This window comes from Hyperoodon ampullatus (genome assembly GCF_949752795.1).
Source record: "Hyperoodon ampullatus genome assembly, chromosome: 3".
In the NCBI taxonomy this organism is placed as follows: domain Eukaryota; kingdom Metazoa; phylum Chordata; class Mammalia; order Artiodactyla; family Ziphiidae; genus Hyperoodon; species Hyperoodon ampullatus.
This window is the reverse complement of record NC_136916.1, coordinates 7,517,080-7,529,251: the sequence shown is the minus strand read 5'-3', so window position 1 is coordinate 7,529,251 and position 12,172 is coordinate 7,517,080. Positions and strand designations below refer to the sequence as shown.

The following is a 12,172-nucleotide window of genomic DNA, read 5'->3' as shown; positions in this document are numbered from 1 at the left end:
ATCTCCCCTTTCCCCCACTACCCACAACCCCTGGCAACAATCACTCTGTTACTATGAGTTCAACATTTTTAGTTGAACTCCACACATAAGTGAGATCATGCAGTATTTGTCTTTCTGTGTCTAGCTTATTTCACTTAGCATAATGTTCTTTACGTTTATCCATGTTGTCACAGACGACAGGATTTCCATGTTTTTAAGGCTGAATAATATTCCTCTGTGTGTGTGTGTGTGTGTGTGTGTGTGTGTGTGTGTGTGTGACATTATCTTTATCCATTCATTCATTGACAGTTACTTGGGTTGTTTCCATGTCTTGGCTACTGTGAATAACCCCACTGTGATCATGGGGGCGCAGATATCTCTTCAAGGTAGTGATTTTATTTCCTTTGGATATATACCCAGAAGTGGAATTGCTGAATCATATGGTAGTTCTATTTTTAATTTTTTGAGGAACCACCATACTGTTTTCCATAATGGCTTACCAATTTACACTCCCATCAACTGTGCATAAGGGTTCTCTTTTCTCCACATCCTTGCCAATATTTATCTTTTGGCTTCTTGATAATAGCCATCCTAACGGGTATGAAGTGATATCTCATTGTGGTTTGCATTTCCTTGATGATTAGTGATATTAAACCTCTTTTCATGTACCTATTGGACATTTGTGTGTCTTCTTTGATGAAGTGTCTACAGGGCCTTTATCCATCTTAATTGGGTTATTTGGGGTTTTTTTGCTATTGAATTGTATGAGTTCCTTATATATTTTATTAGCCCCTTATCATATATATGATTTGCAAATATTTTCCCCCAATCTGTAGGCTGCCTTTTAATTTTGTTGATTGTTTCCTTTGCTGTGCGTATGCTTTTTGTTTTGATATAGCCCCAATTGTTTATTTTTGCTTTTGTTGCCTGTGCTTTGATGTCAAATCCAAAAACTCATTGCCAAGGCCCATGTCAAGTGTTTTTCCCCTGTTTTCTTCTAGGAGATTTAAGGTTTCAGGTCTTACATTTAAGTCTTTAGTTCATTTGCGGTTGGTCTTTGTGTTTGGTGTAAGATAAGGGTCCAATTTCATTCTTTTGCATGTAGATATCCAGTTTTCCCAGCACCATTTATTGGAGAGACTGTCTTTTCCCCATTGAGTATCCTTGGTGGCTTTGGTGAAGATTACTTGGCCATATATAAGTGATTTTTTAAAAGAGATAACTTTAAATTGGCTCTAATTGTAGGTATACATATATCACATTTGAACTTTTTATAAGACTGTGTTGTTTTATATAAAAATATAACAGTTGCCAGGGCTGTCATTTTCCATTTAACTGAATGTGGGATACCCACAAACCAGCTTCCCACAACAAAATCATAAACACTTCCCATAGCAGGTCCTGTGTCCTTTGTGGAGACTCCCTCTTCCTCTAATTGCCTCAAATTTCCAAACTCTTACCTCCCCTGGTGCAGAATTACAAAAGCGAATGTGTCAACCTCATATTGGAAAAAGTGTTAACGTGATGAGATCTACTTTCTTTGGAAAGGAGGAACTGTGAGTGCCAAACTAAAGGCAGTTCAGATCAGGTTAACACATGTCCTTGGCTAGAACAAAAGCCTTTAACTTCCCATGATTGACATAGCACATTCATTCAGCTAGTCCCTCTGGTTCCTGGAGCATATGAAATTTTAAAGTTTCCAGTATACTCAGCGAGTGAAATAGCAGATTTTTTTGACTAAAGGACAACTACATATTATATAATCAAGAGGATGGAAATCCTAACTCTACAGAAGCAGTCATTTTGGGAAAATGGGTCTTGGAATCTCCTTGGTGACTCTTTGGTTAGACACTCCCAGGCCATTGCCTATGAACAAAGTAAACCCTGCTCTTTTATTAACCACTGGTGAAAAGGAGGGCAAAGGATCAACTAGGTCATGGGCAGATTGCCAGGTTCTCTCTGATGTGCTAGAAATAGGTGTGGCTCAGAAATGGGCTGACCTCTTCCTTTTGTACCTCTCCCTCCAACATATCAGCACCACCTTAGAAAATATATATAATTCTTATCTGAATTGTGAATGCAGGAGTAACCTCACTTGAGAACAATGCTCTAAAATTTGCTAAAATTATGCACTCAATTTTTATTTCTTAGCTTGGAACATATATGCCCCTCAGCTCTAAACTGTCTGAAAATTTTGCATTTTTGCCATCATGTCGTCTTTTATGGATGGTCTCCAATAGTCAAAGTGGGTCGGTGTAAAATTTGCATGGTTTTATGAGGACTATTTATTTTATTTCATTCTAAGAGAATCCAAGAAGCTGTCTCTCTCTTTTCCAGTTGGGATGCAACTGAATATCTGGATTGGAAAATTCCTGTCTGAGTACACTGGGTATATCATGCACTATCATGCCACTGTGTTTAACATCTTTTGAAAGTAGAAACCTAGTGTAAGAAATTATCAGGGCTTAAAATGAATAGTGTGGTATTCCCACCAGCTTGTTAAGATACCCTCCTTGTTGGTGTTGGCGTGTGTGTGTCAAGGGGGGCAGTTTGTGATTTTGCTAAGAGTATGAAAAGGAACTAGAAAACTAACATTTGATTGCATGGGTCTGTAAGTTGCTTTCTATTAGAATTGCTTTTATGTCAAATCATCTGTCTAGCAGAAAGCTTTCTTAATAGGGTATTTTTTTTAATAGGTAGCCTAGAATTCTGTTCTCTTCTATTAGGGTCCATAGGAAAAAGAAGAGAAGATTTCATTCTAAAGAAATGCAGGAACACTAGTTTGTACTAAAAAGTAGAAATGCAGCCTAGCACAGTTGCCCCTAATGATGCTTAAATAAAGGGAATACAGAGTTAGGGTGGGATGAGGGAGTGATAGATGTTTACATACAAGTTTACAATATGCTTCTAAGCAGCACTGCCCGCTACAGATGGTATTCTCAAGGCTTGATTTCAAGGCAACTTTAAGACATTGAAAATAAAATTAATTTGTTGAATGAAATCAGTTGCCTATGAAGATGAATATCTCCAAGAGTTTTTCTGTTAATAGGTATCCAGGAGCCTTTCCAATACCAAATTCCAATTAACGTGGCCAAGAGAGCATAGCTGGAATCTGATTCTAACCAAGGAAGCTGAAACCCACTTAATTAACTGTCCTAGGTCTTAACAGAGACTGTGCCAAGAAAAGAGGAAGGATGGGTGTGGAGCCTAGACAAGGAGAACAGAATTAACAGCTATTCAGTTATTGGCAACATGAGTTCTGTACCGCCCAAGAAATTCGTGCTTTGACTGGTTGAATAGAGCTTCCCAGCCTGCTGCAAAGGTTACCCTTAGAGTGGAAATGGATCAGATGCCTCACTCCACTGAGTCTTAATTTCCCCGTCAGTAGGAGGTGAGTTCAGAGAGGTAATGGGACATACTTTGTAAAGGACCTATGGGCTACTGTGAAGACTTGATTTTTATTCTGAGTGAATGAGAGAGACATTGGAGGGTTTTGAGCTGAGAATTGATTGGGATTATCAGAAGCTAACATTGTAGAAGGATTAGAAGGATCAAATGAGCTAATCCACGTAAAGCATTTAGCACCACTAAACTATTAATAGTGCTCAGCAAGTGGTAATCATGATTGTGATTACCATACTTAAGTGGTGCTATCAAAGTGGCTCCTCTTCACCAAGACTGAATCATGAAGAAATAGAAAATCTGAACAGACCTATTACTAGTAAGGAGATTGAACCAGAAACCAAAAACCTCCTAACAAAGAAAAGCCTTGGGCCAGATTCACTGGTGAATTTTACCAAACATGTAAAGAATTAACACCAAAAAACCAAAAAAGAATTAACACCAACCCTTCTCAAAAGCTTCCAAAAAATTGAAGAGAGCGGAACACTTCCTAACTCATTCTATGAGGCAAGCATTACCCTGACGTCCAAGTCAGACAAAGACACTACAAGAAAAGAAAGCTAGAGATCAATATCCCTGATAACTATTGATGCAACAATCCTCAACAAAATGCTAGCAAACATAATTCCATAACATATTAAAAGGATTATGCCATGACCAAGTGGGATTATACCATTTAATCCTGGAATACAAGGATGGTTCAACATACCAAAAAAATCAATCAATACAACAACGTATTAACAGTATGAAGGGGGAAAATATGATCATATCAATTGATGCAGAAAAAGCATTGAGAAAATTTAATACCCTTTCATGATAAAAATACTCAACAAACTAGAAATAGAAGGAAATTACTTCATATAATAAAGGACATATATGAAAAACCCACATTGTACTCAATGGTAGGATCATACTAAATGGTGAAAGACTGAAATCTTATCCTCTAAGATCAGGAACAAGACAAGAATGTTCACTTTTGCCACTTCTATTGAACACAGTATTGCTGAATAGTATTGAAAGTTCCAGTCAGATCATTTAGACAAGAAAAAGAAATAAAAGGCATCCAAATTGGAAAGGAAGAAGTAAAGTTATCTCTGTTCACAGATTATAATGATCTCATATGTATAAAATATAAAAATTCCACAGATATACACACACACAACTATTCAAACTAATAAATGTATTCAGCAAAATCACAGGATGAAAAACCTATGTACAAAAAAGGCAATTGCATTTCTACACACCAACAATGAAAGATCAGAAAAGGAAATTAAGAAAACAATTTCATTTTCAATAGCATCAAAAAGAATAAAATACCTAGGGATAAACATAACCTAGGAGACAAAAGACTTATATACTGAAAACTGCAAAACATTGCTGAAAGAAATTTAAAAAGGCACAAATAAATGGAAAGACAAACTGTATTCACGGATTAGAAGACCTAATGTTTTTAAGATGTCAATACTATCCAAGCGATCTATAGATTCAATGCAATCCTTATCAAAATCCCAATAATTTTTTTGAAGAAATAGAAAAATCCATCCTAAAATTCATATGGAATCTCAAGGGACCCCAAATAGCCAAAACAGTCTTGAAAAAGAACAAAGTTGGAGGTCTCACATGTCCTGATTTCAAAACTTACTACAAACTACAGTAATCAAAACAGTGTGGTACTAGCATAAAGACAGACATATAGACCAGTGGAATAGAATAGAGGGCCCAGAAATAAACCCTCATATACATGGTCAAATGATTTTTCACAGGGTTGCCATGAGCATTCAATGGGGAAAGGATAGTCTTTTCAACGTACGGTGTTGGGAAAATTGGATATCCATGTGCAAAAGAATGCATTTGGATCCTTAACTTATACCAGATATAAAAATTAACTCAAAAGACCTAAATGTACGAGCTAAGACTATAAAAGTTTAAGAAGAATACATAGAGAAAACTTCATGATATTAGATTTGGCAATGATTTCTTAAATATGACACAAAAAGCACAGGCAACAAAAGAATAAATAGATAAATTAGACTTCATCAAAATTAAAATTTGTGTACATCAAATGACACTGTGAACAGAATGAAAAAGCAACCCACAGAATGGGAGAAAACATTTACAAATCATATATCTGACAAGGAATTAATAACCAGAATATATAAGGAACTCCTATAATTCAACAACGTAAAATAACTCAATTTAAAAATGGACAAAGGCCTTGAATAGACATTTTTCCAAAGAATATAACAAATGGCCAATATGCACATGAAAAGATGCTCAATATCACTAATCATTAGGGAAATGCAAATCAAAACCACAGTGAGACACCACTTCATACCCAATAGAATGGCTATTATCAAAACAAACAAAACTTCAAAAAGCAACAAGTGGCAGCATGGATGTGGAGAAACTGGAACACTCGTGCATTGTTGGTGGGAATATAAAGTGGTACAACGACTGTAGAAAACAGTATGTCAGCTCCTCAAAAAAGCAAAGATAGAATTACCATATGATTCAGCAATTCTCCTTCTGGGTATATACTCAAAAGAATTGAAGACAAGGTTTTGAAGAGTTATTTGTATACCCATGTTCATAAAAGCAATAACCTCAATTGCCAGAAGGTGGAAATGACCCAAGTGTTCATTGGTGGATGAATATGTAAACAAAATGTGGTATAAAAATACAATGGAATATTATTCTGCCTTAAAAAGGAAGGACATTCTGACACATTTCAACATGGATGAACCTTGAGGACATTATGCTAAGTGAAATAAGCTAGACACAAAAGGACAATACTGTGTGATTCCACTTAACATGAGGTACTTAGAGTAGTTAAATTCATAGGGACAGGAAGTAGAATGGTAGTTGCCAGGGAGTGGGAAGAGAGGCCAATGGGGAGTCAGTGTTTTATGGATACAGAGTTGGAGCTGGAAAAGATGAAAAAGGTTCTGGAGATGGATGTAATGATGACTGCACAACAATGTGAAAGGAGTGACCACCTGAGCCTGTGATGCTGCGTCCAGACCATGATTTGCGTTTTGGGGATGTCTTGGTTACCACTTCTCTGTCTAGTAGCAAAGCCAGCCTGTTACAAAAAGCAGTGCAGTTAGCAACTGCACTACGGGCTCTGTTTTGCTTCCTTTTTGTAAAGTAGACTTTTAGTTAAAAAACCCAGGAATGATTTCCAGAACCACAGTTACTTTCTCTTCCTGTGTTAGGCTGGCTACTTTGTTGGCGTAAGAACTAGATGAAGGGACTGCCCCGGTGGTCCAGTGGCAAAGCATCGCCTGCCAACACCGGGGATGCGGGTTCTGTCCCTGAAGATCCCACATGCCGCGGCGCAGCTAAGCCTGCGCACCTCAACTAGAGAGAGAGAAGCCCTCACGCTGCAGTGAAGATCCCGCCCGCCGCAGCTAAGACCCGGCACAGCCAACCATAAATGAATGAATGAATGAATGAATGAATGAATGGACGAATAAATAAATAAATATTTTTCTAAAAAAAAGAACTGGATGAAAACTTACCACTGCTGTAGAAAGATTTTCTGAAACTTCCAAACTAACTCTGAAGCCCTTAGTTGCTTCTTGTGGGAGCTGTGCCTTTCTTACACTGCCAGATTTGTCAAGGGAGAGGGAGAGAGGAGAAAAATAGCACCATTCAGCTAGGAAGAAGGCAGTGTTGGGTCTGATGTGCAATGATAAAAGAATAAAGTAGACATCCTTCTCCATCTATTCCAGCCCCTTTGTCTTCCCAAGGCTAAGATGGGAGTCTCTTCCATGTGCTCCTATGGTGTCCATTGCTGAGCCATAAGCCTTCTTGTACTGCACTGACACTGCCCAGTTACCAAACCGTATCTCCTACCAGAATGTAAGCAGCTTCACAGACTGTGTCTTTAAACTATCTTTGTTTCTCCAGGACTAGTGCTGTCCTGGCACAGATTAAGACCACAGTACTTCTTGGCTGAAGAAAAAAGAGTAAAGAGCCTACTGCTCTATTTCATTGCCTCTACGATCCCACCCATTATAATACTTTTCCATTGCAAGACCACTAAGAAAGAAAAAAATTATAATCAGAAGATAGCAGCAATTATAAGACACATTCCACTTTTAGGGTTGTTATCACCTTGATTTTCATCCTGGATCAGGGAAGAGACGACCACAAAAAGGTGGAAGGCTAATTGGCATCACTTCAGAAATACAGATATGCGCTCGTCTATTTACACAAACGAAAACCTTTCCTCTTTAATTAGTTCACTTGGCCTCCCTATCTTGAGCTTTCCTGCTCAGACCAGATGTTGTTTCATATTTAAATGACTCACCCTCCTGTCTGAACCCCAGGAAACTAAAGACAGATAGAGGGACTCATTTCTCAGCTATGATTATGTGCCGAGGCTGAGCTCTTAAAAAAAAAGTATTATTCATTGCCTCTTCCAAGACAGCTTAAACGATGAGGATCAGTGCATCCAAAAGAGAAATATTTTGCCTCCAGGCACGCTTGTAATAAAGAAGCTTGTTCATCATCTTCTGAGAGGAAACATGTCATGACAAAATTACCAGGTAATGAAAAATCTGGGCAGTCCTATGGCACTTTTAATGGGAAGATCTCACAGCAATCCCACACTGTCATTCACAAAGCCTTGTCATCAGCAGGAGGCAAAGTAGAAAGGCTCTCTTTCCGTAGTGTTATACACCATGAAACTAAGATAAAACAATGTTAAGCAAATTAATAAAAATAAAAGGTATGAATTCAGGTATGAATACTTGACTGTAAGTCCTCAAACATCATACAAATAATAATAATAAGCAGTAGAAGCATGCTATAATTCAGAGGATAGACTTTGGCATCAAACAGAACTGGGCTCCAATCCTGGGTCTACTACTTCCTCCCTCTGTGACCTTGGGCAAGTGTCTTACCCTCTCTGAGGGTCAGTGTCCTCATCTGTACAATGGGACTTGTAAGAATATGCACCTCACTGTAACCATGTAACGATAGGATACTCTATGTAAAGCGCTCAGGAGACTGGCTGGTATACAGCAAGTGCTCTGTGAATATCAGCTCCTCAAATCTGAACCAAAACAGATGCCCATTTACTACGCCCACAGGACTGCACACCCTGGCACTTAATTTTGCAGTGTTTACATTTCATCACTCCCAGTTTGGTCTTGTTCTCCTCCCTGCTCAGTTTGGGACCCAGAGTCCACTGCTGTGTTTGCTACCCCGTGGGGTCCTCTCTTCTTTGCCTCCCCCCACCCCACCTTCCTGCTGTTCCTTCTGTGACCATCCTCAGGGTGGGATGATTACAATGGCCTCTCAGCTCCAGTCTTCCCAAATCTAATCCATCCTACGGGACTCCACCTATTTATCTTCCCACAATGAAATCCCAAGCGTGACATTCCTCTGCTCAAAATTCTCAAAGCTTCCCCACTGCCTTCTCACCACAGCTTTCAAACCACTTTTGGCCTCAGTTTACCTTTCCAGATGTCGCTCCAACTTAGCCAATCAGATGTACCTGCCTATCCCTATGGTGCATTCCCCTACATTCAAGCTTTTGTTCATACAGTTTCCTTTTATTGCAAGGTCCTCCCCTTCATCTCTGCCTTTAAAAATCCTAACCCTCCTTCTAGACCAAGCTCAAATTCCACCTCCCCTGCAATGTTCCTTTCCAGACCTTCCAACCTCCTTTGAAACGTCCTATGTGTATTTCTCTTTGAGACACTTATATTCAGATTTGCATTAGGGCTGGTTCCATCATAACGCCTGCCTCACCTCTGTGGTCTATCCTTGGCTTTGTTCATACCAAGCGGACAACAAATATGGATGTTACCCTGCTGCGTTTAATTGGTTATATTTGAATACACTTATTTACCTTGAACCCCTGTGTCACATATGCCACTAACACAGAAAGATAAAATCAAATCAACTCTCGTACTTGCTGCTATGTTTAGCAACATAGGGTGGGTCCTGGGTTGCTGGAATCTCTACCCAAAAGAAACTCTTCCAGCCCATTAAAATAGTGCATCATTTGTTCCTTTAACTAACGCAGCAGATATAATCTTAGCCATGCCATCCACTAAGCTAACTATGGTACTACTACAAATGTCTTATTCTGGATGTGGGTATAAACTGAAAATTGAACAAGAAATATTTGGGGTTCTGTTTGTTTTGGATTTTGATTTAGAAAAAAAAAATTACAGTTCTTGCTATAACAGAGGGCTTGGTGAAATCCTCGGTCCAGTCTCAGAATAGAAGGATGTAGACAGTAGGGCTGAGCTTCAATCATTTAATATAAGCCTGTTGAATGTCAAGTGAAACTATTTTTAAAATCCCATTTTAATCCTATGTTCACTGTTTGGCAGTTTTCATTGCTTAATGAGACTTCTTGCGTTCAAATCAGCAAGTCAGACGAAAAGCGATTTGTTAAACTAGATAGAAAAAATAATCTTAAAAAATCAGAATATCTTAGTAGTGGATCCCCAAAGACTTCTCGGTTTTTTCAATCTGGTCCTAAGCTACATGGCCAGAAATACAACCCCAGAATGCTCAAGGGGTGTCTCTGGAAAACCATTCAAGAAACCCCGCCTCTACACTGTCTCCCAAATTGAGATTACCAGGAACTTTGTTTTGTTTTTTTTTGTTTTTGGCGGTATGTGGGCCTCTCACTGTTGTGGCCTCTCCCATTGCGGAGCACAGGCTCCGGACACACAGGCTAAGCAGCCATGGCTCACGGGACCAGCCGCTCCACGGCATGTGGGATCCTCCCGGACCGGGGCACGAACCCGTGTCCCCTGCATCGGCAGGTGGACTTCCAACCACTGTGCCACCAGGGAAGCCCCAACCAGGAACTTTGAAATGATTTTGTAGCTCAATCCAATCAGAATATTCGACTTGAGGATATGGGGAGGGGGAAGGGTAAGCTGGGACAAAGTGAGAGAGTGGCATGGACATATATACACTACCAAACGTAAAATAGATAGCTAGTGGGAAGCAGCCGCATGGCACAGGGAGATCAGCTCGGTGCTTTGTGACCACCTAGAGGGGTGGGATAGGGAGGGTGGGATAGGGAGGGTGGGAGGGAGGGGATATGGGGATATATGTATATGTATAACTGATTCACTTTGTTATACAGCAGAAACTAACACACCATTGTAAAGCAATTATACTCCAATAAAGATGTTAAAACAAACAAACAAACAAACAAAAAACCAGTTAAAATCCAGTAATTCCAGAAACAGGAAAGTAGATATATAAATAACTCAAGATGCTGCCTTTTAAGAGCAACAGCACCATTTTTTTCAAATAACTCCCTCTCCTGCCTGTAAGTCTCAGAAAACGATCACAGAAACATCCCCATTATGAATAGGTTTACAGGCCAGTTCCTTTCTTAACTGCTATGCGTGCAGTGATCGTCCTTTCCAAATTTTCCCAAATATCATGTGATTCATTTTAAGTAGAGGCAACTTCTTAAATTCTATAATCAAACCTTTCGTATTGTGGATCTTCATATAGATAAATTCACAAACCAGTAAAAATGTTTAAATGCTTTTCCAGACTCTATTTCTCCTCATCTTGTGTTGAGACCCTGCTGGCTCTGGAGCACCATGGGCAGGTAAAGGTCAATGTTGGCCATTGCCAAGGCCCTGGTGCTTATTGTCATGGCCTCCGTCCGCATCCTTTGAGAACCTTATGAGAATTTAAAAGGCTTTACACACTTCCTCTCACTAGTAAGAGCTCCCCCAGTGTCTCACTCACTCATAACGCTAAACAAGCTGGTTTCCTGAAGACACTCACCAAACACTGGACGCTCCCCCAACACCACTCCTTCTACAGTAACACCGGGAACACTCACCGCTGGCGTTTCAATAATTGATGGTCTGGGAATAGAAGTCTGAAAAGTAACTGCTTCACAGTCCGATGCCCCATCTAGAGACCTGGGCAAATCCACAGGGGTCTCCGCAGGCTGGACAGCGGTGTGGTTACTTGAATTCCGGTTCGCACTGCCATTTCTCTCTGAATGGGTGCCGGAATCTCGCCTTTTCTCTGGAGTTCCTTCTTCCCTTCGTGGGTGACTTGGGTGTCGGCCCGCTTTGGCCTTGGGTTGGACAAAGACGGTGGAAGGGGTATCGGCTGCGCTGGGCTGATCGAAGGGAGCAGTCTCCCTTGTGTCCCCAAAACAAGCAAGCAGAGCTGAGCACGGGAATGGATGCATCCTTCTAGATGGAGATTTCAGTCTTTCAGCCAGCCTTGCCTTCCACCTGGACATGACCTGCAGCAAAACATTACAAAGTTCAAAGGGGGAAAGAAAATTTTCCAGGGATTCTGATCACCTCCATAGTAGGTGACTGTTTCCTTGCCTGAAGAGAAGGGCCTTTAGTGGCTGCCACCAAATAGAATATTAGGAGATGGCCAGGCCACCCTCCCCGAGAGTCACTCGGCAGCCAACCCCCCTTCGGAAGCATCCATTCCCAGCGATTTCACGCTCTTCCTTCCTTGATGCTGTCAGTGGCTAAAGAAAGCTGTCTGTGAGGCATGTGGTTGACTTGGGTTACAGTCCCCAGGCGGGGCAGACACTTCAGTGTAAGGTAGTGCCAAGTCAATGGACAGCTGCTTCAGATTACCTTGGAGGCATAAAGATAATGTAGCTGATAGCATCCACCATAATAGCTTCAGCCCGTGTATCAATAACATCACAACAGCCGCATAACCTTCTTCGGTTACCCCCTTCAAATATTTATTCCCCCCAACAAAACAAAAACCACCCAGTTATGCGTCACAAATGAAGACCCACAAGAGGGTC

At 40.3% G+C, this 12,172-nt stretch overlaps 1 protein-coding gene across 1 annotated transcript in view; it reads right to left on the bottom strand.

Moving 5' to 3' along the window:
- The window catches only part of FAM107B (family with sequence similarity 107 member B), a gene marked incomplete at its 5' end in the record, with an annotated part of 214,766 nt that extends 203,128 nt beyond the window's left edge, over window positions 1–11,638 (bottom strand). Inside the window, one exon of the mRNA XM_079699559.1 lies at window positions 11,225–11,638. Coding sequence (XP_079555685.1) covers window positions 11,225–11,638 — 414 coding nt within the window. The remainder of the gene's footprint in view (window positions 1–11,224) is intronic.
- Between the last annotated feature and the right edge of the window lie 534 nt (window positions 11,639–12,172).